The 24,617-nt window shown below is 43.8% G+C and overlaps 1 protein-coding gene across 5 annotated transcripts in view; it reads right to left on the bottom strand.

The window, feature by feature from the left end:
• Positions 1-18,592, bottom strand: part of GABRR1 (gamma-aminobutyric acid type A receptor rho1 subunit) — a 52,626-nt gene extending 34,034 nt beyond the window's left edge. For 2 of the 5 annotated variants that reach the window (XM_010357772.1, XM_010357770.1), the window contains exon 1: positions 5,213-5,789. Coding sequence is in view for 3 of the 5 variants with exons in the window: in XM_010357770.1 (XP_010356072.1) it covers positions 5,213-5,334 (122 nt within the window). In the remaining 2 variants the exon portion in view is untranslated. Of the gene's footprint in view, positions 1-5,212; positions 5,790-18,419 lie in introns of those variants that run through there. The other 3 variants (XM_010357771.2, XM_010357768.2, XM_010357769.1) reach the window with 3 other exon arrangements.
• Positions 18,593-24,617: the final 6,025 nt, after the last annotated feature.

The raw sequence follows: 24,617 nt of genomic DNA, 5'->3' as shown, positions 1-24,617 counted from the left end.
CAGGGGCCTGTAGTGTAGACAGCTTGTGTTTCCATTCTTCCAGGGAAGAGAGGAGGAGAGGACAGACAGTAAGTTTTGGGTTTTGTTTTGTTTTGTTTTGTTTTGTTTCTGAGACAGAGTCAGATGGGCCCAGGCTGGAGTACAGTGGCATGATCACGGCTCACTGCAGCCTTGACATCCCAGTCTCAAGCCATTCTCCCACTTCAGCTTCTTGAGTAGCTGGGACTACAGGCACATCTCACCATGCCCAGCTACTTTTTTTGTACTTTTTATAGAAACGGGGTCTCACTTTGTTCCCCAGGCTGGTCTTGAACTTCTGGGCTCGAGTTATCCTCATGTCTCAGTCTTCCAAAGTGCTGGGATTACAGGCATGAGCCACCATGCCCAGCCTGAGACAGTAAGTTTTGATTTATTCTAGAAACATTGCCCAGTGCCCTGGCATTCTGATCTTGATTCTGCATGATTGGTGAAGATGGGTCCTATCTGGATGTGCCTCCCATGGAGATTCTGGGAAAACATGAATTATTTGCTGGGGTGTAGACTAGACTGAGGTAGGTAAGGTGCATAGGGAGTAAAATGTTAAGAGCCAGTCACTCTCTGGGGCATGTAAGCACCTCCTTCAGTTTTGCACCCTAGGCACCTCAGTAGACTCACCCTCCGGTGTGCCCATGTTTACCTAAGCTATTTTATTAGCATGACCATGTAAAGAAGCCTGGATACAAATTACCAGCAGCTTATGGATTTAGAGTCTGGATGAAATTCAGTAAGCCCTTTAAAAGTTTAGGCTACATAAAAATGAAGTTTAACCTAGCTGGTGGGGTATAAGTTGGGTCCACCTAACATTCTGGAAAGAAATTTGCCCACATGTATCTGGAGCTTTCAATGTTTTGGTTTGTTCCATTTGATCCATACCACTTCAAGGAGTCTATCCTAATTAAATAATTATGTATGTGAACAACTCTTCTTATGTACAAAGACGTACAAACAGAATATTTGTAATAACAAAGAGGAAGCAGCCAAATGTCTGTAAATAGAGAAAAACACTTAAATGGTAGCACACTGTGCATTAATTTACATATTTGCATTATTATGCAGCCAATCAAATGATAATTCTATTGACTTTTAAAATAAGTAAACATGCAGACAATATTATATTAAATACAATAAGATTATAAAGCTATATGTATAGCATAATTCCAAACTACTTAGTATTCAGTATATGCTTACCAAAAAAGGCAAGAAGAAAATACACAAAAATGTTAACAAGGTTACTTCTGGGTTTGGAGATTATGGGCAATTCTTGGACGTTTTAAAATTTTTTTTCTCTTTTTTTTGGTAAATTTAAATAATAGTTATATGTGTCTTTCATAACTAAAGAAATGAAAGTTTTTAAAACTAAAATTACAAAGAAATTTTATTTCACTCTCTAAGATCAGTAACAAGACTCACTCTCACCACTTCTATTCAACCATAGTACCAGAAGTCCTTGCCAAAGCAGTTAGACAAGAGAAAGAAAGAAAAGGCATAGAAATAGGAAAGAAAGAAGTGAAATTGTTGCTGTTTGCTGATGACATGATCTTATACATAGAAAACCCTAAAGACTTCACCAAGAAAACTGTCAGAACTAATGAACAAATACAAGAAAGTTGCAGATTCAATTCAACATGCAAAAATCAGAAGTGTTTCTATATACTAGCAACAAACTATCTAAAAAAAAGAAATTAAAAAATTCCAATATACAGTGGTTACAAAAAAAAGACTACCTAATAAACTTGACTGAGGAGGTGAAAAATTTGTACAATGAAAACTGTAAAACACCAGTGAAAGAAATTAAAAGAGACACAAATAAATGGAAAGGTATGTTCATGGGTTGAAAGAATTGATATTGTTAAAATATCCATACTCCCAAAGTGATCTGCAGATTCAGTACAATCCTTGTCAAAACTCCAAGTCATTTTTCATAAGCATAAAAAAAAATCCTGAAATTCATATGGTACCACAAAAGATCCCAAATAGCCAAAATGATCTTGAGCAAAAAAAAACAAAGCTGGAGGCATCACACTACCTGATTTCAAGCTATATTACAAAGCTATAGTAATTAAAACATCATGGAACTGGAATATAGATGAACACATTAACCAGTGAAACAGAAGAGAGAGCCTAATAATAAACCCATACATTTACAATCAATTGATTTTCAGCAAAGGTCCTAAAAACACACAATGGAAAAAAAAAGTCTCTCCAATAAATGTTGAGAAAACTGAATATCCACATGCAGAAGAATGAAATCAGACCTTCCATCTCACACCATATACAAGAATCAACTCAAAATGGATTAAAGACTTAAGTGTAAGACCTGAAACTGTAAAACTGATAGAGGAAAACATAGGAGAAAAGTTACACAATATTGGTCTAGGGAGTGAATTTTTTGCATTTGACTCCAAAAGCTTGGGCAACAAAAGCAAACAGACAAATGAGATTACATCAAACTAAAAAGTTTCTGCACAGCAGAATAAATAACTAATGCAGTGAAGAGACAACCTGTAGATTGGAAGAAAATATTTGTAGGCACATACATCTGATAAGGGGTTCATATCTAAAATATAGAAGAAAAACAACTCAGTAGCAAGAAAACGAGTAACCTGATTAAAAATGGGCAAAGGACTTGAATAGACATTTTTCAAAACAAGGCATACAAGTGGCCAACAGATATATGAAAAAATGCTCAACATCATTAGTCATTAGGGAAATGCAAATCTGAACCACAATAAGATATCATCTCACACCAGTCAGAATAGCTATTATCAAAAAGATGGCCAGGCATGGTGGCTCATGTCTGTAATCCTGGCACTTTTGGAGGCCAAGGTGGGAGAATCACTTGAAGCCAGGAGCTTGAGACCAGCCTGGGGAACATAGTGAGACCCTGTCTACAGAAAAAATTTTTTTTAATTAGCCAAGTATTCATAAATTAATGAAACCATTATAATCCAGCCTAGGTAACAGGGCAAGACCCTGTCTCTAAAACAAACAAAAACAAAACAAACTTAAAAAGATGAACAATAACAAGAATTGGCGAAGATGTGGAGAAAAGAAAATCCTTGTAACACCGTTGGTGGGAAGGTAAATTAGCACAGCCTTTATGGAAAACTAGACGGAGGTTCCTCTAAAAACTAAACACAGAATTACCATATGATCCAGCAATCCCATGTCCAGGTACATATCCAAAGGACTTAAAATCAGTTTGTTGAAGAGATATCGGCACTCTCATTTTCATTGCAACATTATTCACAATAGCCAAGTTATAGAAACATCCTAAAGTGTCCATCAATGGATGAATGGATAAAGAGAATGTGATATACAATGGAATACTATTCAACCTTAGAAAAAGAAATTCTGTCATTTGCAACAGCATGGATAAACCTGGAGGAGATTATGCTTAATGAAATAAGCCAAGCATCAAAGACAAATACCATATAATCTCATTTGTATGTGAAATCTAAAACAATAGAAATCATATTAACAGAGAGCAGAATGATGGTTACCAGAGGCTGGGAGATTGAGGGTATGAGATGTTGGCCAAGAGGTAGTTTCAGTTAGACAGGAGGAATAGTTTTTTGAGACATATTGCACAGCAGGGTGACCATAGTTAAAAATAGTGTATTGTATATTGCAGAAGTGCTGAGTAAATTTCAAATGTTCTCACCACAAAAAAATAGTAAGTATTTGTGGTAATGGATACATTAATTAGACTTAATCATTCCACATTGCATGTATATATCCTTACATCATTTTGTATGTACTCCATTAATATATACAGTCATAATTTATCAATTAAAATATACATTTTTAAAATAAATTATTTAAAAGAAAGTCTATTTCACTCTCTTAGACTTCCTAATCACCGATATTTGTGAATAGGTTGCCACTCTAACTCTGACTTGGGAAAAGTTTTTGATGAAGACCAACAGAGTTTGTTGTTGTTGTGGCTTTTAATCCCTATAAGCACATTTGGATCAAATAATCTCTATGGCTGTACCACTCCACAAGTTCCAGTGTTTGCCCAAGCACCTTCTGACTCTGATGGTAATAGGGCACAGTGGCCTCTCTTAGTACCCCAGGGCTCACCATGACCACTGGATATTTCAGCTCCTAGTTTTGTTAAGAACAGCTTGAAACAATGCTGTGAGCTACAGCTGCCGGTCTGGGAGCCCATGTGAGGAGGGCTCCCTCCAGCCCCAGAGGGAGGGCACTGAGGCGCTAGACACACAGCCCTCCTCCTAACCCCAAACTCTCAAAAGCTAGATTTCTTTTCATATTCACTGATCTCTCAGACTCTATTTATATTTACACTCAAAGAAAGGTGAAGTTCAATTTGAAGCTAAGGCTAATAAAGGACCAAGAATCAACAACGCCCTACTGTCTCCATTTCCTCATCAGTACAAAGAGAGCACTGAATTAGGTTGTCTCCAAGTCTCCTGTATTATTGACTGATGCCAGGCAAGCAGGTTGCATCCCAGATAGACATTGCCAGTGCTGCCGTCAGAATGGCCCAGGCGAGGCCGAGTGCTAAGGGGCTGGTGGGGAACCTGGTTTCCTGTCTAAGCTCCCTCTGCGAGTGCTGGCAGACAGGGCAGCATGCACCTTTGGTGTTGACCAAAGGCAAGCACTTGCCTGCAGGCACCTCCGTCCCTGGCCCTCCCCATTTACAGGTAGTGGACCATCTAATAATGATCCTTCCAGTCATACAGCTTGGAGAAAGCTACTTTCTTTTAAAATATTAAAAAGTGATTAACAAATCTAACAGAAATAATTACAGCAGAATCATTCTCATGAAATATAGGTCCCACTGGTAATTTGAGAATTCACAGATTTGTTCTAACCCTAGGACACAGACAGCAAATAATTGCCCTTGATTTTTATTTTTAGTGTGCATATATTCTATTTTCCAGAACCTACCTTTCACCCAGGACAATTCATAAGGAATTTTAAAATATGCACTGATAAAATGATCTAATCTAGCATCATTTTAAAAGACAATGTAATTCTAACCTTCTAAAAGCAGGGCAGCAGGAGAACAAAGGGAAAGGAAAGAAAAAGGCATCTACACAAAATACCATATGCTGGAAATGATGCTCAGTTTCTAGAACAATACTGTAAGCTCGCTTTGCGCACCCTCTTTTCCTAAATCCTCTATCCCTAAATGTCCACTCACCTGCCTTTCTTAGACATCTCGTGGACTTCTCTTCCAGGCCAGTGCACTCTGCTTTCAGTGGCCAAAACCCATCCCCACCACAAAAGAAAGATGCCAAATTTCATATTTGGGACAGTCAACATGGGTTTCCAAATTCAAACAGCTCTCTCCAGAAACAGCAAAAAGGAAAATGTTGTTCTTTTTCTCTCTTTAAGACATTATTGGTCTGTTCATTATTAGAAGGATGTTTACTCATGCAAAAAAAATCAACCCACAGGATGCAATCTGGAGAGCAGGAGAAAGCAATTTCCACTAAACCTATAAATCCTCCTACGTCAGATGTCAGGGATTTTCTGAACTGAGGTTGAATTCCTGTGTCCCAGTGGAACAATTATTTTGGCCGGTCTAAATTAGTTCATCATCAAATGTGGTAAAAATGTTGGTGAAAGTCTTATTTTCTGGTACGTTGAATAAAAGGAAAGTAAAAATGGACCAAAGCAATTTTCAAAAGGAGTAAGGCCAGAGGTGCAGAACTGCTTTCTATGTTCACACTAATGAGCTCCTCCCTGGATCTATTTTAAGCTTACAGCCATTATTATTTGCTTTAGCTGAGGGCTGGATTTGAACAGCTCCCTGCCCCCGCTTCCTGTGGCTGAATCCCTGAAACCCCAGGGCCTGGTACCTGCGTGGGCTGTCTATATGGCTGAGATTGGGAGGGCAACTGGGGAAGAGGCTTTTTTGTCTTTGTTTGGCACAGAAATAAGTAAATTTCCTTGTCAGTTGCATTATTCTTATCATGAACTTCACTGCACTTTCCACATTTCAAAAATACCAGTAATAAATTAACTGTAGCCTCAAGTCTGTATTATTTATAGACAGTTTTTCTTTTGCTTTGATGCTTACTCCAAGACTCTGCTATAATCTACAGGCCAGAGTTTGTGTCTTCATCAAAAGACAGTCTCAGAGCCTCGTGGAAGAGACTGTTCTAGGTACTCCAAACTATTATCTCTTCAAAGCTGAGCTGATATGGTTTTGATAACTTTCAGACTGTACTGGTAAACTGAGTCAGGATTCCCAGAACTCTATAGCTGAAAAGCAGTTTCACACAACTGCTAACCCAAGATACAACAGAATGAGAATTAATTACACAGGACTGAACGAATTGATGAGAGAAATTTTGTTGGGGTTATTTGAAATGTAGTTGTTTTAAGGTTCTGTTTCCAGATCGTAAGAAGCCTTGTCTTTCTCTTCTTATGCTATCTGTAATTCACAATAAGTTTTTAAATTCTGCTTTTATAAACCAAAATGAAGTATTCTTGAATGATATATGATTCTCACTGACACGATTCTCCTTATTTGAATTCAGAAACTCTTACCCAGTCTCTTAACATTTCTTGGCAATATAGTTGTTTGCATAGGTTTAGTAAGAATCTGTCCTCCCTTTTGCCAAAATACAACTGGAAGTGAGAGGTGACAATGTGCCAGCAGCCCTCGCTCTTGGCGCCTCCTAGGCCTCAGCATCCACTCTGGGGGCGTTTGAGGAGCCCTTCAGCCTGCCACAGCACTGTGGGAGCCCCTCTCTGGGCTAGCTGAGGCTGGAGTCACCTCCCTCTGCTTGCGGGAAGGTGGGGAGGGAGAGGCGCTGGCAGGAACCCGGGCTGTGGGAGGCGCTCGCGTGCCAGCGGGAGTTCCAGAGGGCGCAGTCGTGGGCTTGGTGGGCCCTGCACCCAGAGCGGCTGGCTGGTGCAGTTGGCCCAGGGCAGTGAGGGACTTAGCACCCAGGCCAGCAGCTGCAGAGGGTGCCGGCGGGCCAGTACTACACTGGAGTTCTCGCCAGGCCCCAGCTGCCTCCGTGCGGGGCAGGGCTGGGGACCTGCAGCCCCCTATGTCCAAGCACCCCTCTCCCTGTGGTGGGCTCCTGCAGGGCCCAAGGCTCCCAGACGGGATCCGCCCCCTGCTCCATGGCACTCTGTCCCATCGACCACCCATGGGCTGAGGAGTGCAGGCAGGGCTCGGGACTGGCCGCAGCTCTGCCTGCAGCCCCCATGTGAGATCCACTAGGTGAAGCCAGCTGGGCTCCTGAGTCTAGTGGGGACTTGGAGAACTTTTATGTCTAGCTAAGGGATTGTCACACCAATCAGCACTCTGTGCCTAGCTCAGGGTTTGTAAATACACCAATCTGTACTCTGTGTCTAGCTCAAGGTTTGTAAATACACCAATTGATACTCTGTATCTAGCTAACCTGGTGGGGAGTTGGAGAACTTCTCCATCTAGCACTCTGCCTCTAGCTCAAGGATTGTAAAGGCACCAAGCAGCACTCTGTCAAAATGGACCAAACAGCTCTCTGTAAAATGGACCAATCAGCTCTCTGTAAAATGGACCAATCAGCAGGATGTGGGTGGGGTCAGATAAGGGAATAAAAGCAGGCTGCCCCAGCTATAAGTGGCAACCTGCTGGGATCCCCTTCCACGCTGGTGGAAGCTTTGTTCTTTCACTCTTTGCAATAAATCTTGCTGCTGCTCACTCTTTGGGTCCACACTGCCTCTAAGAGCTGTTAACACTCACCGTGAAGGTCTGCAGCTTCTCTCCTGTTAGTGAGACTACAAACCAACCAGAAGGAAGAAGCTCCAGACACAGCTAAATGTCTGAAGGAACAAACTCTGGACACACCATCTTTAAGAACTGTAACACTCACCGTGAGGGTCCGTGGCTTCATTCTTGAAGTCAGCGAGACCAAGAACCCACCCATTCCAGACACATTTTGGCGACCACAAAGGGACTATTGCCTATCCCCAAGTGCTGACACTTTCGCCTATTGCGGTGAGACTTTCACCTATCACCAAGCAGTGGGACACTGACTATCACCGAGTGGTGAGCACCAACGGACCTCTTTCGCTTGCTATTCTGTCCTATTTTTCCTTAGAATTCGTGGGCTGAATACCGGGCACTTGTTGGCCAGTTAAAAGCGACTAGCGCAGCCGCCGGACTTAAGACAAGGGTGTCAGGCTTTTTGGGAAAGGGCTCTCTAACAACCCCCGACTCTTTGGAGTTGGGAGCGTTGGTTCGCCTAGAACCAGATTCCGCTTTTGCTGTACTTCTGGGCTGAGCCGAGGGTCGACTGAGAGGAAAGTCATGCAGCTCCAGGGTCCCGACAAGTTGGTTGACCCTGCGGCCATGAGCAGAACTCTCAAAGGCATGTCACCCAAGTGAGACTCGCCCATCTATTCTATCTACTCTGACCCTTGCCCCTGGGTCCTAATGCCTGCCAGACAAACTTCCTCTCACCTCTCTTCTCTGAGGTTAGTCCCGCTTCTAAAAATCGATCCCTGTCCCTGGTGGTTTTCCAGTTTCTCCTGTAAGAATGACTTCTAGTATGAACTCCAAGACTCTGTTACCTTCTTTAGGCACCCGGACTCACCAATCAGAAAGACAGTTTTTGCTCAAAGCCCTGTCATAGCAGGGACTACCTGGAATTTTAGGATCCCTGCTCAGACTAACAGGCCTAACAAAAGCTATTCCTGAAAGCTAGGATATGGGGAGCCTCAGCAATTGTATCCTTCCTATTCATGTAAGTGAGGACAAAAGATGTCACTATTCCAACCCTGGAGATCCCTTCCCTCCCTCAGGGTATGGCCCTCCACTTCAGTTTTGGAGTATAACATCTTTATAGGACAGGGGTAAAGTCCTAATGCTAACAGGAGAATGCTTAGGACTCTAACAGGTTTTCAAGAATGCGTCAGTAAAGGCCACTAAATCCGATTTTTCTCAGTCCGGTTCTCCATGTGGTCTGGGTGGACAGGCAAGGGTACAGGGTTTCGAGAATGCATTGGTAAGAGCCACTAAATCCGACCTTCCTTGGTCCTCCACGTGGTCTGGGGGAAAAACTAGTGTTTCTGCTGCTGTGTTGGTGAGTGCAACTATTCTGATCAGCAGAGTCCAGGGACCGTTGCAGGTTCTTGGACAAGGGTTGTTTCTGCTGCTGCATCAGTGAGCGCAACTATTCCGATCAGCAGGGTCCGGGGACCATTGTGGATTCTTGGGAAGGGGGAGAAACAAAACAAACCGAAATCGCAGGCGGTTTTGTCTTTCAGATGGCAAACACTCAGGCATCAACAGGCTCACCCTTGAAATGCATCCTAAGCCATTGGGACCAATTTGACCCACAAACCCTGAAAAAGAGGCGGCTCATTTTTTTCTGCACTATGGCTTGGCTGCAATATTCTCTCTCTGATGGGGAAAAATGGCCACCTGAGGGAAGTACAAATTACAATACTATCCTGTGGCTTGACCTTTTTTGTAAGAGGGAAGGCAAATGGAGTGAAATACCTTATGTCCAAGCTTTCTTTTCATTGAGGGAGAATACACAACTATGCAAAGCTTACAATTTACATCCCACAGGAGGACCTCTCAGCTTACCCCCATATCCTAGCCTCTCTATAGCTCCCCTTCCTGTTAATGATAATCCTCCTCTACTCTCCCCTGACCAGAAGGAAATAAGCAAAGAAATCTCCAAAGAACCACAGAAACCCCAAGGCTATTGGTTATGTCCTCTCAAGCTGTAGGAGGAGGGGAATTTGGCCCAATCTGGCTACATGTCCCCTTCTCCCTCTGTGATTTAAAGCAGATCAAGACAGACCTGGGGAAGTTTTCAGATGATCCTGATAGGCGTGTAGATGTCCTACAGGGTCTAGGGCAAACCTTCAACCTCACTTGGAGAGATGTCATGCTATTGTTAGATCAAACCCTGGCCTTTAGTGAAAAGGATGCAGCTTTGGCTGCAGCCCGAGAGTTTGGAGATACCTGGTATCTCAGTCAACTAAATGATAGAATGACAGCTGAAGAAAGAGACAAATTCCCTACCGGTCAGCAAGCCATCCCCAGTATGGATCCCCACTGACACCTTGACTCAGATCATGGAGACTGGAGTCGTAAACATCTGTTGACCTGTGTTCTAGAAGGACTAAGGAGAATTAGGAAAAAGCCCATGAATTATTCAGTGATGTCCACCATAACCCAGGGAAAGGAAGAAAATCCTTCTGCCTTCCTCGAGCGGCTATGGGAGGCCTTAAGAAAATATACTCCCCTGTCACCTGAATCACTTGAAGGTCAATTGATTCTAAAAGATAAGTTTATTACCCAGTCAGCCGCAGATATCAGGAGAAAGCTCCAAAAGCAAGCCCTGGGCCCTGAACAAAATTTGGGGGCATTATTAAACCTGACAACTTGGGTGTTCTATAATAGGGACCAAGAGAAACAGGCCCAAAAGGAAAAGTGAGATCAGAGAAAGGCCGCAGCGTTAGTCATGGCCCTCAGACAAACAAACCTTGGTGGTTCAGAGAGGATAGAAAATGGAGCAGGCCAATCACCCAGTAAGCTTTGTTATCAGTGTGGTTTACTGGGACACTTTAAAAAAGTCTATCCAATGAGAAACAAACTGCCCCCTCATCCATGTCCACTATGCTGAGGCAATCACTGGAAGGTGCACTGCCCCAGAGGACAAAGGTTCTCTGGGTCAGAAACCCCCTACCAGATGATCCAACAACAGGACTGAGGGTGCCCGAGGCAAGCGTCAGCTCATGTCATCACCCTCACTGAGCCCCGGGTATGCTTAACCATTGAGGTCAAGGAAATTGACTTCCTCCTGGACACTGGTGCAGCCTTTTTAATGTTAATCTCCTGTCCTGGACAACTGTCCTCAAGGTCCGTTTCCATCCGAGGAATCCTGGGACAGCCTGTAACCAGGTATTTCTCCCATCTCCTCAGTTGTAATTGGGAGACTTTGCTCTTTTCACATGCCCTTGTTATGCCTGAGAGTCCCACACCCTTATTAGTCCCACACCCTTATTAGGGAGGGATACATTAGCCAAGGCTGGAGCTAGTATCTACATGAATATGGGGAATAAGTTACCCATTTGTTGTCCCCTACTTGAGGAGGGAATCAACCCTGAAGTCTAGGCATTGGGAGGACAATTTGGAAGGGCAAAAAGTGCCCACCCAGTCCAAATCAGGTTAAAAGAACCCACCACTTTTCCTTATCAAAGGCAATATCCCTTAAGGCCTGAAGGTCATAAAGGATTACAGGATATTGTTAAACATTTAAAAGCTCAAGGTTTAGTAAGGAAATGCAGCAATCCCTGCAACACCCCAATTCTAGGAGTACAAAACTGAATGGTCAGTGGAGACTAGTGCAAGATCTTAGACTCATCAATGAGGCAGTAATTCGTCTATATCCAGTTGTACCCAACACCTATACCCTGCTCTCTCAAATACCAGAGGAAGCGGAATGGTTCACGGTTCTGGACCTCAAGGATGCCTTTTTCTGTATTCCCCTGCACTCTGACTCCCAGTTTCTTTTTGCCTTTGAGGATCCCACAGACCACATATCCCAACTTACATGGACGGTCTTGCCCCGAGGGTTTAGGGACAGCCCTCATCTGTTTGGTCATTCACCGGCCCAAGATCTAGGCCACTTCTCAAGTCTAGGCACTCTGGTCCTTCAGTATGTGGATGATTTACTTTTGGCTACCAGTTCGGAAGCCTCATACCAGCAGGCTACTCTAGATTTCTTGAACTTTCTAGCTAATCAAGGATACAAGGTGTCTAGGTTGAAGGCCCAGCTTTGCCTACAGCAGGTCAAATATCTAGGCCTAATCTTAGCCAGGGGGACCAGGGCCCTCAGCAAGGAACAAATACAACCTATACTGACTTATCTTTGCCCTAAGAAATTAAAATAGTTGCAGGGGTTCCTTGGAATTACCGGCTTTTGCCGACTATGGATCCCTGGATACAGCAATATAGCCAGGCCCCTCTATACTCTAATCAAGGAAACCCAGAAGGCAAATACTCATCTAGTAGAATGGGAACCAGAGGCAGAAACAGCCTTCAAAACTTTAAAGCAAGCCCTAGTACAAGCTCCAGCTTTAAGCCTTCCCACAGGACAAAACTTCTCTCTGTCTGTCACAGAGAGAGCAGGTATAGCTCTTGGAGTCCTTACTCAGACTCGTGGGACAACCCCACAACCAGTGGCATACCTAAGTAAGGAAATTGATGTAGTAGCAAAAGGCTGGCCTCACTGTTTATCGGTAGTTGCGGCAGCGGCTGTCTTAGTGTCAGAGGCTATCAAGATAATACAAGGAAAGGATCTCACTGTCTGGACTACTCATGATGTAAATGGCACACTAGGTGCCAAAGGAAGTTTATGGCTATCAGACAACCGCCTACTTAGATACCAGGTGCTACTCCTTGAGGGACCAGTGCTTCAAATACATACGTGCATGGCCCTCAACCCTGCCACTTTTCTCCCAGAGGATGGGGAACCAATCGAGCATGACTGCCACCAAATTATAGTACAGACTTATGCTGTTCGCGATGATCTCTTAGAAGTCCCCTTAGCTAATCCTGACCTTAACCTATATACCGATGGAAGTTCATTTGTGAAGAATGGGATATGAAGGGCATGTTATGCCATAGTTAGTGATGTAACCATACTTGAAAGTAAGCCTCTTTCCCCAGGGACCAGTGCCAAGTTAGCAGAACTAGTGACACTTACCCGAGCCTTAGAACTGGGAAAGGGAAAAAGAATAAATGTGTATACAGATAGCAAGTATGTTTATCTAATGCTACATGCCCATGCTGCAATGTGGAAAGAAAAGGAGTTCCTAACCTCTGGGGGAACCCCCATTAAATACCACAAGGAAATTACAGAGTTATTGCACACAGTGCAAAAACCCAAGGAGGTGGCAGTCTTACACTGCCAAAGCCATCAAAATGGGAAGGAGAGGGGAGAATAGCAGCATAAGCAGCTGGCAGAGGCAGGGAAATACCAGCAAGAAGGAAAGAGAGGAAGAGACAAAGAGGGAGTCAGAGAGAAAGAGAGACAAAGGAGAAGTTGAAGAGAAAGAAAGAGAGATGGACGTAGTAAAGAAAAAACAATGTACCCTATTCCTTTAAAAGCCCCCAGGGTAAATTTCTAAATGTCTACTCAGCCAAGGCATGTTCTTCTTATGTGGAACGTCAACCTGTATCTGCCTTCCCAGTAACTGGACTGGCACTTGCATCTTAGTCTTTCTAAGTCCCAATATTAATATTGCCCAAGGAAATCAGACCTTATCAGTATGCCTCAAAGCTCGAGTCCGTTAACACAGAGCCATACAACTAATACCCCTACTTATAGGGTTAGGAATGGCTGCTGCTGCTACAGAAACTGGAATAGCTGGTTTATCTACTTCATTATCCTACTACCACACACTCCCAAAGGATTTCTCAGACAGTTTGCAAGAAATAACAAAATTTATCCTTACTTTACAATCCCAAATAGACTCTTTAGCAGCAGTGACTCTCCAAAACTGCCGAGGCCTAGACCTCCTCACTGCTGAGAAAGGAGGACTCTGCACCTTCTTAGGGGAAGAGTATGGTTTTTACACTAACCAGTCAGGGATAGTACGAGACGCCGCTTGGCATTTACAGGAAAATGCTTCTGAAATCAGACAATACCTTTCAAGCTCTTATACCAACCTCTGGAGTTGGGCAACATGGCTTCTCCCCTTTCTAGGCCCCGTGGCAGCCATCTTGCTGTTACTCATCTTTGGGGCCTGTATCTTTAACTTTCTTGTCAAATGTGTTTCCTCTAGAATCAAGGCCATCAAGCTACAGATGGTCTTACAAATGGAACCCCAAACGAGCTCAACCAACAACTTCTACCAAGGACCACTGGACCGACCGCTGGCACTTTCACTGGCCTAGAGAACTTCCCTCTGGAGGACACCACAACTGCAGGGCCTCTTCATCGCCCCTATCCAGCAGGAAGTAACTAGAGCAGTCATTGGCCAAATTCCCAACAGCAGTTAGGGTGTCCTGTTTAGAAGGGGGATTGAGAGGTGACAACATACTAGCAGCCCTCGCTCTCAGTGCCTCCTCGGCCTCGGCGTCCACTCTGGCAGTGCTTGGGAGCCCTTCAGCCTGCCACGGCACTGTGGGAGCCCCTCTCTGGGCTGGCTGAGGCCGGAGCTGCCTCCCTCTGCTTGCGGGGAGGTGTGGAGGGAGAGGCACGGGTGGCAACCGGGGCTGCGCATGGTGCTAACGGGGCCAGCGTGAGTTCTGGCAGGCATGGGCGCGGGCTTGGAGGGCCCCGCACATGGAGTGGCTGGCAGTGCCGCTGGCCCAGGGCAGTGAGGGGCTTAGCACCCGGGTCAGCAGCTGCAGAGGGTGCCAGTGTGCCGGCACTGCACTCGAGTTCTCGCCAGGCCTCAGCTGCCTCCCTGCAGGGCAGGCTTGGAGCCTGCAGCCTGCTATGTCCGAGCCCTCCCCTGCAGTGGGCTCCCACACAACCCGAGCTGCCCCCTGCTCCATGGCGCCTGGTCCCATCGACTGCCCGAGGGCTGAGGAGTGCAGGTGCGGCTCGGGACTGGCGGGCAGCTCTGCCTGCAGCCCCGGTGCAGCATCCACTTGGGGAAGCCAGCTGGGCTCCTGAGTCTAGTGGGGACTTGGAGAACTTTTATGTCTAGCTAAGGGATCATAAACACACCAATCAGCACTCTGTGTCTAGCTCAAGGTTTGTAAATACACCAATCAGTACTCTGTGTCTAGCTCAAGATTTGTAAATACACCAATCAGTACTCTGCATCTAGCTCAAGGTTTGTAAATACACCAATTTGTACTCTGTATCTATCTAACCTGGTGGGGACTTGGAGAACTTCTCCATCTAGCACTCTGCGTCTAGCTCAAGGATTGTAAGCATACCAATCAGCACTCTGTCAAAACGGACCAATCAGCTCTCTGTAAAATGGACCAATCAGCACTCTGTCAAAATGGACCAATCAGCTCTCTGTAAAATGGACCAATCAGCTCTCTGTAAAATAGACCAATCAGCTCTCTGTAAAATGGACCAATCAGCAGGATGTGGGTGGGGTCAGATAAGGGAATAAAAGCAGGCTGCCGGAGCTTGCAGTGGAAACCTGATGAGGGGGGTCCTCTTCCACACTAGTGGAAGCTTTGTTCTTTCACTCTTTGCAATAAATCTTGCTGCTGCTCACTCTTTGGGTCCAGGCTGCCTGTAAGAGTTGTAACGCTCACGGTGAAGGTCTGCAGCTTCACCCCTGTCAGTGAGACCACAAACCCACCAGAAGGAAGAAGCTCCAGACACATCTGAATGTCTGAAGGAACAAACTCCGGACACACCATCTCTAAGAACTGTTTACTCTCACCGCAAGTGTCCGCGACTTCATTCTTGAAGTCAGTGAGACCAAGAACCCACCAATTCCGGACACAGAAGCATCAGTTATGCAATGAAAGCCTTGCCTTAAATGCCCTGTTTGAGAATAATGTTAATTTAGTGAAGTGTGACAAGCCATTTTAAGGAATAAAGGTTGGCTGTACTTACGGAACCAATGCCTACAATGTCCTCTCAGGAAAACTGAGGTAGGTCCACTTTATAGTGTCCAGCCTTACAGTTAGTAAGGAAAGTCACTTCCAGGCAAGTACTTGGGGGTATTTTTCTGAAACCTCTAGAAGAAAGGAATTCACGCAAATCTATAGGTACTGCAGGTAAACTTTGGTGGAGTTTCTTGGGCTTGGTCTCCTAATTTTAGCAGGATAGAAAATAATAGACATGGCCGGGCATGGTGGCTCATGTCTGTAATCCTAGCTCTTTGGGAGGCCAGGGTGGGAAGATCACCTGAGGTCAGGAGTTCGAGACCAGCCTGGCCAACATGATGAAACCCTGTCCCTACTAAAAATACAAAAATTAGCCAGATGTGGTGGCATATGCCTGTAATCCCAGGTACTCAGGACGCTGAGACAGGAGAATCGCTTGAACCTGGGAGGTAGAGGTTGCAGAGAGCTGAGATTGCGCCACTGCACTCCAGTCTGGGCAACAAAGAGTGAAATTCCGTCCCCCAAAAAGAAAAGGATAGACACTTTTAGAAGTCCAATCTAAGATGCCTTATGATAAGTTCTAGGCAGAAGCTAATTTGGAATCATTCAACACTGTATGACTCTAGGTTTTGCAAAGCAAACTTCAAAGGAGGTCTCTATGATGCATAACTCTCTTGATGCACTGTGGAAGTAATTAGCCAAACCTAAGGAGTCCAGCCTTTTTTTGTGATCAAGAATAATCTTTAGAATTGTATATAATAACAAGGAGAAGGAAGATGGTCAGGAAAAATTGTCAAACTTTGAAATGAGCAAAAGAGATTACTGGGTGTTCTTTCAATAGAATGCTGAGCCTTGTCCAGTGGGACCTCCAGGGATTGTCTCATCCTATAGGAATGTATGCCTTTGATTGTCTTTAGGCTATTTTACAATTCTCTTTTTTTTTTTTTTTTTTTTGAGACGGAGTCTTGCTCAGTCGCCCAGGCTGGAGTGCAGTGGGGCGATCTCGGCTCACTGCAAGCTCCGCCTCCCGGGTTCACGCCATTCTCCTGGCTCAGCCTCCCAAGTAGCTGGGACCACAGGCCCCTGCCACCACGCCCGGCTAATTTTTTGCATTTTTAGTAGAGATGGGGTTTCACCGTGTTAGCCAGGCTGGTCTCGATCTCTCGACCTCGTGATCCGCCTGCCTCGGCCTCCCAAAGTGCTGGGATTACAGGCGTGAGCCACCGCGCCTGGCCCATTACAATTCTCTAATAGTAGATGTTAACACGTAGAAAACTGATAGTAACGCATATCCTTCCTGTCCATAACTATGCAAATTATTCCTTTTGTGCTGTGGAGAGTATAAATCTCTATAAATCAAGTCCTTATTTGAACCAGTTGTAACATCTTACTGGTCCCTTAGCTAAATAATGAGTTAAATAAAATCTTCAATGTCTGTTCATTTTATAGTTAGGTGAGAGTCATGATTATATCCTCTTATATAAATCATCCTTTAATGTACTTTCAATTAATAGATGTCAAAAACATTCAACATATAGAAATAAAGGCAGAATATGTGATGTCTCCCGAGGTCAACGTAAGCTAAGCATGGTTAGATAATTAAGTTGTGGTGACTTGCTGATTTAAAGACCAAATTGTCTAAAGGGAGACATTCTGGGGCTGAGTACATCAAAATGAACAATACAATAAGGCATTAAATTGGGGAGGTAGAAAGGACATTAAATGGCTCCTAATGCCCAGATTGGAAAATATCTTTCTTTCTTGTTTAGAGGATCCTGGGCTAGCTCCAGGAGCCAGGAGCCTGGGCATAACCAAAGAGAGCAAACCAGAAGGCCTCAAACACGCATTTCCTACCCTCTCTTAGCTAAGCAGACAGCTGGTTCAGCAGGTCCCCAGTTAGCTTGATGGCAGGACAGATGGTACCAGCTGCTGAGCCTTTGCAACAAGGCCACTTCCTCCACCCGGAAGTTCCTATGGCAGAACCTTGAGGGGAGGGGCCCTGTCTTAGAGCCCTTTCTGCTTTGGGCTTGAGCCAACCATGCATCCCTCTTACTGCTATCATGAGAGGTCAGAAAGCTATGACATTTCGCTACTTTGCTGCTTGTAAATGTTCTTAATCAACGTTATTTCCCACTAACAACATGTGGCTCTAATGCGGAGAGTATCTGTGCCCTCTTTATAGGACAAGGATGTAGTAGGGAGCTGTAAAGAGGCCTGAGAGAACCAGTTAGGGCCAGCATCAGAGCATATTAAGGATCCAGACTGACTTACTGAACTATAACACTTCCAGACCAATTTTTAAAAATACTTTTTTTTTTTTGAGACAGAGTTTTGTTCTCATTGCCCAGGCTGGAGTGTAATGGCACGATCTCAGCTTACTGCAAACTCTGCCTCCCGGGTTCAAGCGATTCTCCTGCCTCAGCCTCCCAAGTAGCTGGGATTACAGGCATGCGCCACTAGGCCCGGCTAATTTTGTATTTTTAGTAGAGATGGGATTTCTCCATGTTGGTCAGGCTCGTCTCCAACTCCCGACCTCAGGTGATCCGCCTACCTCAGCCTCCCAAATTGCTGGGATTACAGGCGTGAGCCACTGCACCTGGCCAAAAACACTATTTTTTGACAAAACTCTTCTTTTCCTTTATTGAGTGTACCAGCCTTCTCTCTCTTATCACTCTCCTTTTTATTCCTCAGCCATCATGGCCTTCCTTGCAGCAATGCAGGGTCTCCAGGGCAATGATTTCATCAGCAGAGGAAGGACCAGGCAGTACTTAACTCCACCTTATATTCTCATGGCCATCCAATGTCCCCTTGCCCCAAGCCCTTAGAGCCAACCCAACACCACACACAAGGCACTCACTGACTGATGGGTGAACTGCAGGCAGCACACCGAGCTGCTCCAGACAGTGGCTGCAGGTGCTCATCAGCTGCTTGCACCTGCTCCCTGCAGCACATTTTCTAGCCACAGTCAGCCCTCTGCATTCATGGGCTTTCCATCTGTAGATTCAACCAAGTACAGATCAAAAATATCTGGGGATAGAAAAATAATTAAAGAACACAAATTCAAAAACTGATATAGTATAACAACTACTTGCTAGTATTTACATTGTATTAGATATTAGAAGTAATCTCGAGATTATTTCAAGTATACAGGAGAATGTGCATAGGTTATATGCAAATACTACCCCATTTTATGAAAGGACTTAAGCATCCATGGATTTTGGAATCCTTGGGGTCCTGGAACCAATCCCCTTGGTACTGAGGGATGACTGCACAAGTGCACCAATTTTGCTTCTGGCTCTGAGCTCAGGGCCTAAACACAATCTCCCAGTATTGGACTGGTTCTTGCCAGGTGGGGGATAAGGGACAATTAAAAAGGCAAAGGAAAGGAATTTGATGAAACAATGACCCGAAGAGCCATTTTTCAGTTCCTAAAGCAGCTGCTGCTTTACTCACTATATTGCCAAGCCTACAATTTAAGCTGCTTGTAATCGAACCATGGAAAGATCAGTAAAAAGATAGAATAGCATTTCTTTGTCATGGAACAGCTTAGAGGTGAGTGGTCCAGGCTGATGGGAATCTGCTCCAGAACGAAGTGCTCTTTGTCTTGTTCCTCTTTCTCAGGGTGTGGTCTTTGTGTACCTGGTTAAAGTTGGGCTGCCAGTAGGCAGAGAAGACATGAAAGGCAAGCAATTTCTGTTTAGGCAAGTGACATAGGAGCTGCACTCATCACTTCAATTCACATTTCATTGGCAAGAAACTTGGCCTCGGCCGGGTGCGGTGGCTCAAGCCTGTAATCCCAGCACTTTGGGAGGCCGAGACGGGCGGATCACGAGGTCAGGAGATTGAGACCATCCTGGCTAACACGGCGAAACCCCGTCTCTACTAAAAAATACAAAAAACTAGCCGGGCGAGGTGGCGGGCGCCTGTAGTCCCAGCTACTCGGGAGGCTGAGGCAGGAGAATGGCGTAAACCCGGGAGGCGGAGCTTGCAGTGAGCTGAGATCCGGCCACTGTACTCCAGCCTGGGTGACAGAGCGAGACTCCGTCTCAAAAAAAAAAAAAAAGAAACTTGGCCTCGTAGTCACTCCTAACTGTGAGGAGTCCAAGAAATGTAGTCTCTCGATGAGTCATCTTATACCTAGCTAAAATTATATCACGATGAAAACAAAGAATAAATTTGAGGGAACAGTCAGCAATGTGCTGAACTCTCCAATTTTTCTTCCCATCCCAAGAGTTAAGTAGCAGTGACTTGGATCCCAAATTCGATTCCTGTCAACCCACTCTGTGGGGCTCCTTTTCCCCTTGGCCCACTGCATATCTGGAGCCAAATACTCAGATTAGTCAGAACATCCAAATAAAACAGAGGGGACAAAACATTAGTCAGACCGTTAATATCAGTCCTGTCGGGAAGGCTGTGGTATTTATAGTGTGCTTCCAAAGGAACCACCCCCATTCTGCATCTGCTCGTTTAATTCAGGTCAGATTCCTTGATCTCGAGGTTTTTTAATGCCCATCTGTAATGTGCTCTTTTTGTCATTTCCCTGTCTCTCCTTCCCTGCTGAGTTACCAATGCCATAAACCAACTGGTGCTGGTGTCACTCTGAAAGCACTTTACTTATTAATTACAATGATGACAATAGGCTTTTTGGAGACTGCCCACCATCTATACTGAAATTTTCATGATTGATGAGAAATCTAGATGGACAGGAAGCCTCAATTAGTTTGAGTTAATTTTTTTTACAGTCTAAGTTTTGTGGTCTGAACACACCCAGCCCAGCGTTCCACAATGGCTCCAACCACAACTGTGGTGCCAAGGATCAATAGACCATTAAACTATGACCTTTTGATAGCAGAGCCTTAATTTTATCCATATATATTATTTTGTCATCACAAGCATCATCACAAACTTGATGTCTGAGAGTGGGTAAAAATCAATGTCCTTGTCTAGATTTTTAAAAAAATTTTCATAGGTTTTTGGGGAACAGGTGGTATTTGATTACATGAGTAAGTTCTTTAGTGGTAATTTGTGGGATTTCAGTGCACCCATTACCCAAACAATGTACACTGAACCCAATTTGTAGTCTTTTTATCCCTCACCCTCCCACCCTTTCCCCAAGTCCTCTAAGTCCATTGTGAAATTCTTATGTCTTTACATCCTCATAGCTTAGCTCCCACTTATGAACGAGAATATACAATGTTTGGTTTTCCATTCCTGAGTTACTTCACTTAGAATAATATTCTCCAGATCCATCCAGGTTGCTGTGAATGCCGTTAATTCATTCCTTTTTAGGGCTGAGTAGTATTCCATTGTATATATATGCCACAGTTTCTTTATCCACTCATTGATTGTTGGGCATTTGGGCTGGTTTCACATTTTTGCAACTGCTAATTGCACTGCTATAAACATGTGTGCCCAAGTGTCTTTTTCATTTAATGACTTCTTTTCCTCTGGATGCTCAGTAGCAGGATTGCTGGATCAAATGGTAGTTCTACTTTTAGTTCTCTAAGGAATCTCCACACTGTTTTCCATAGTGGTTGTACTAATTTACATTCCCACCAGCAGTGTAGAAGTGTTTCCTTTTCACTGCATCCACACCAATATCTATGTGTTTTTTGTTAGTTTGTTTGTTTTGTTTTGTTTTTGTTTTGTTTTTGTTTATTCACGGCCATTCTTGCAGGAGTAAGGTGGTATTGCATTGTGGGATTTTGGGGTTTTTTTGAGACAGAGGTCTTGCTCTGTCACCAGGCTGGAATGCAATGGCGCCATCTTAGCTCACTGCAACCTCTGCCTCCTGGGTTCAAGCGATTCTCCTGCCTCAGCCTCTCGAGTAGCTGGGACTACAGGCGTGTGCCACCATGCCCAGCAAAGATTTGTATTTTTAGTAGAGATAGGGTTTCACCATGTTGGCCAGATGGTCTTGATCTCTTGACCTCGTGATCTGCCTGCCTCAGCCTCCCAAAGTGCTGGGATTACAGGCATGAGCCACCATGCCTGGCCGCCAGGGTTTTTGTTTGTTTTGTTTTGTTTTTTGAGATGGAGTCTTGCTCTGTCGCACAGGCTGGAGTGCAGTGGCATGATCTTGGCTCACTGCAACCTCAGCCTCCTGAGTTCAAGTGATTCTCCTACCTTAACCTCCCAAGTAGTAGCTGGGATTACAGGTATGCATTATCATGTCCAGCTAATTTTTGTATTTTTAGTAGAGACAGGGTTTCACCATGTTAGCCAGGCTGGTCTCAAACTCCTAACCTCAGGTGATCTGCCTGCCTTGGCCTCCCAAAGTGCTGGGATTACAGGTGTGAGCCGCCATGCCCTGCCCGCATGGTGGTTTTGATCTGCATTGCCCTGATCATTAGTGATGTGGAGCATTTTTTCATATGTTTGGTGGCCATTTGTATATCTTCTTTTGAAAATTGTCTATTCCTGTCCTTAGCCCGCTGTTTGATGGAATTTTTTTTCTTGTAATTTGTTTGAGTTCGTTGTAGATTCTGGATATTAGTCCTTTGTCTGATGTATAGATTGTGAAGATTTTCTCCCACTCTGTGGGTTGTCTGTTTACTCTGCTGAGTGTTCCTTTTGCTGTGCAGAAGCTCTTTATTTTAAGTCCCACCTGTTTATCTTTGTTTTTGTCACATTTGCTTTCAGGTTCTTGGTCATGAAGTCTTTGCCTGAGCCAATATGTAGAAGAGTTTTTCCGATGTTTTCTTCTAGAATTTTTTTTTTCCCCAAGACAGAGTCTTGCTCTGTCGCCCAGGCTGGAGTGCAGGGGCGTTATCTTGGCTTACTGCAACCTCCGCCTCCCAAGTTCAAGCAATTCTCCTGCCTCAGCCTCCTGAGTAGCTGGGATTACAGGCACCCAACACCACAGCCAGCTAATTTTTGTATTTTTAGTATAGATGGAGTTTCACCATGTTGGCCAGGCTAGTCTTGAACTCCTGACCTCGTGATCCACCTGCCTCGGCCTCCCAAAGTGCTGGGATTGTAGGCGAGAGCCACCGCGCCTGGCCATCTTCTAGAATTTTCAGTTTCAGGTCTTTAAGTCCCTGACACATTTTGAATTGATTTTTGTGTAAGGTGAGAGATGAGGATCCAGTTTCATTCTCTTGCATGTGACTTGCCAATTATCCCAGCACCATTTGTTGAATAAGGTGTCCTTTCCCCACTTTATGTTTTTGTTTGCTTTTTCAAAGATCAGTTGGCTGTAAGTATTTGGGTTTATTTCTGGGTTCTCTATTCTGTTTCATTGGTCTATGTGCCTATTTTTATACCAGTACCATGCTGTTTTGGTGACTATGGTCTTATAATAATGTAGTTTGAAGTCAGGTAATGTGATGCCTCCAGATATGTTCTTTTTGCTTGGTCTTGCTTTGCACGTGTGGGCTCCTATTTGGTTCCATATGAATTTTGGGATTGGTTTTTCTAGTTCTGTGAAGAATGATGGTGGTATTTTGATGGGATTTGCATTGAATTTGTAGATTGCTTTTGGCAGTATGGTCATTTTCACAGTATTGATTCTACCCATCAGTCAGCATGGGTTGTATTTCCGTTTGTACTGTCTATGATTTCTTTCAGTAGTGTTTTGTAGTTTGCCTCGTAGAGGTCTTTCACCTCCTTGGTTAAGTGTATTCCTAAGTATTTTATTTTATTTTATTTTATTTTACTTTACTTTTATTTTATTTTATTTTATTGCAGCTATTGTAAAAGGGGTTGAGTTCTTGATTTGATTCTCAGCTTGTTCGCTGTTGGTGTATAGCAGAGCTACTGATTTGTGCACATAAATTTTGTATCCTGAAACTTTGCTGAATTCACTTACCAGTTTTAGGAGCCTTTGGAGGAGTCTTTAGGGTTTTCTAGGTATACGATCATATCATCAGCAAACAGTGACAGTTTGACTTCCTCTTTACCGATTTGGATACCCTTTATTTCTTTCTCTTGTCTGATTGCTCTGGCTAGGACTTCCAGTACTATGTTGAATAGAAGTGGTGAGAGTGGGTATCCTTGTCCTGTTCCAGTTCTCAGAGGAATGCTTTCAACTTTTCCCCCATTCAGTATTATGTTAGCTGTGGGTTTGTCATATATAGCTTTTATTACATTGAGGTATGTCCCTTGTATGCTGATTTTGCTGAGGGTTTTAATCATAAAGGGATGTTAGATTTTGTCAAGTGCTTTTTCTGCATCTGTTAAGATGATCATGTGATTTTGTTTTTAATTCTATTTATCTGGTGTATCACATTTATTGAGTTGCATATGTTAAACCATCCCTGCATCCCTGGTATGATACTCACTTGTTTATGGTGGATTGTCTTTTTGATATGCTGTTAGATTTGGTTAGCTAATATTTTGTTAAGGATATTTACATTTATGTTCATCAGGGACATTGGTGTGTAGTTTTCTTTTTTGTTATGTCCTTTCCTGGTTTTGATATTAGGGTGATACTAGCTTCATAGAATGATATAGGGATTATTCCCTCTTTCTCTATCTTGTGGAGTAGTGTCAATAGGATTGGTACCAATTCTTCTTTGAATGTCTGGTAGAATTCAGCTGTGAATCCGTCTGGACCTGGACTGTTTTTTTGCTGGTATTTTTTAAAATTATCATTTCAGTCCCCCTTCTTGTTATTGGTCTGTTCAGGGTTTCTAATTCTTCCAGATTTAAGCTAGGAGAGTTGTATCTTTCCAGGAATTTATACGTCTCCTCTAGGTTTTCTAGTTTATGAATGTAAAGGTATTCATAGTAGCCTTGAATGATGTTTTGTATTTCTGTGGTATCAGTTGTAATATCTCCCATTTCATTTCTAATTGAGCTTATTTGGATCTTCTCTCTTCTTTTCTTGGTTAATCTTGCTAATGGTCTATCAATTTTATTTATCTCGTCAACGAATCAGCTTTTTGTTTCATTTATCTTTTGTATTTTTGTTTCCATTTCATTCAGTTCTGCTCTGATCTTGGTTATTTCTTTTCTTCTGCTGGGTTTGGGTTTGGTTTGTTCTTGTTTCTCTAATTCCTTGAAGGTGATTAAAGTGTCTTATTTGTGCTCCTTCTGACTCTTTGATGTGGGC

The sequence above is a fragment of the Rhinopithecus roxellana genome, chromosome 4 (assembly GCF_007565055.1).
Source record: "Rhinopithecus roxellana isolate Shanxi Qingling chromosome 4, ASM756505v1, whole genome shotgun sequence".
In the NCBI taxonomy this organism is placed as follows: Eukaryota; Metazoa; Chordata; class Mammalia; order Primates; family Cercopithecidae; genus Rhinopithecus; species Rhinopithecus roxellana.
Note: the sequence above shows the minus strand (reverse complement) of the source record. Positions and strands in the feature narration are given on the sequence as shown.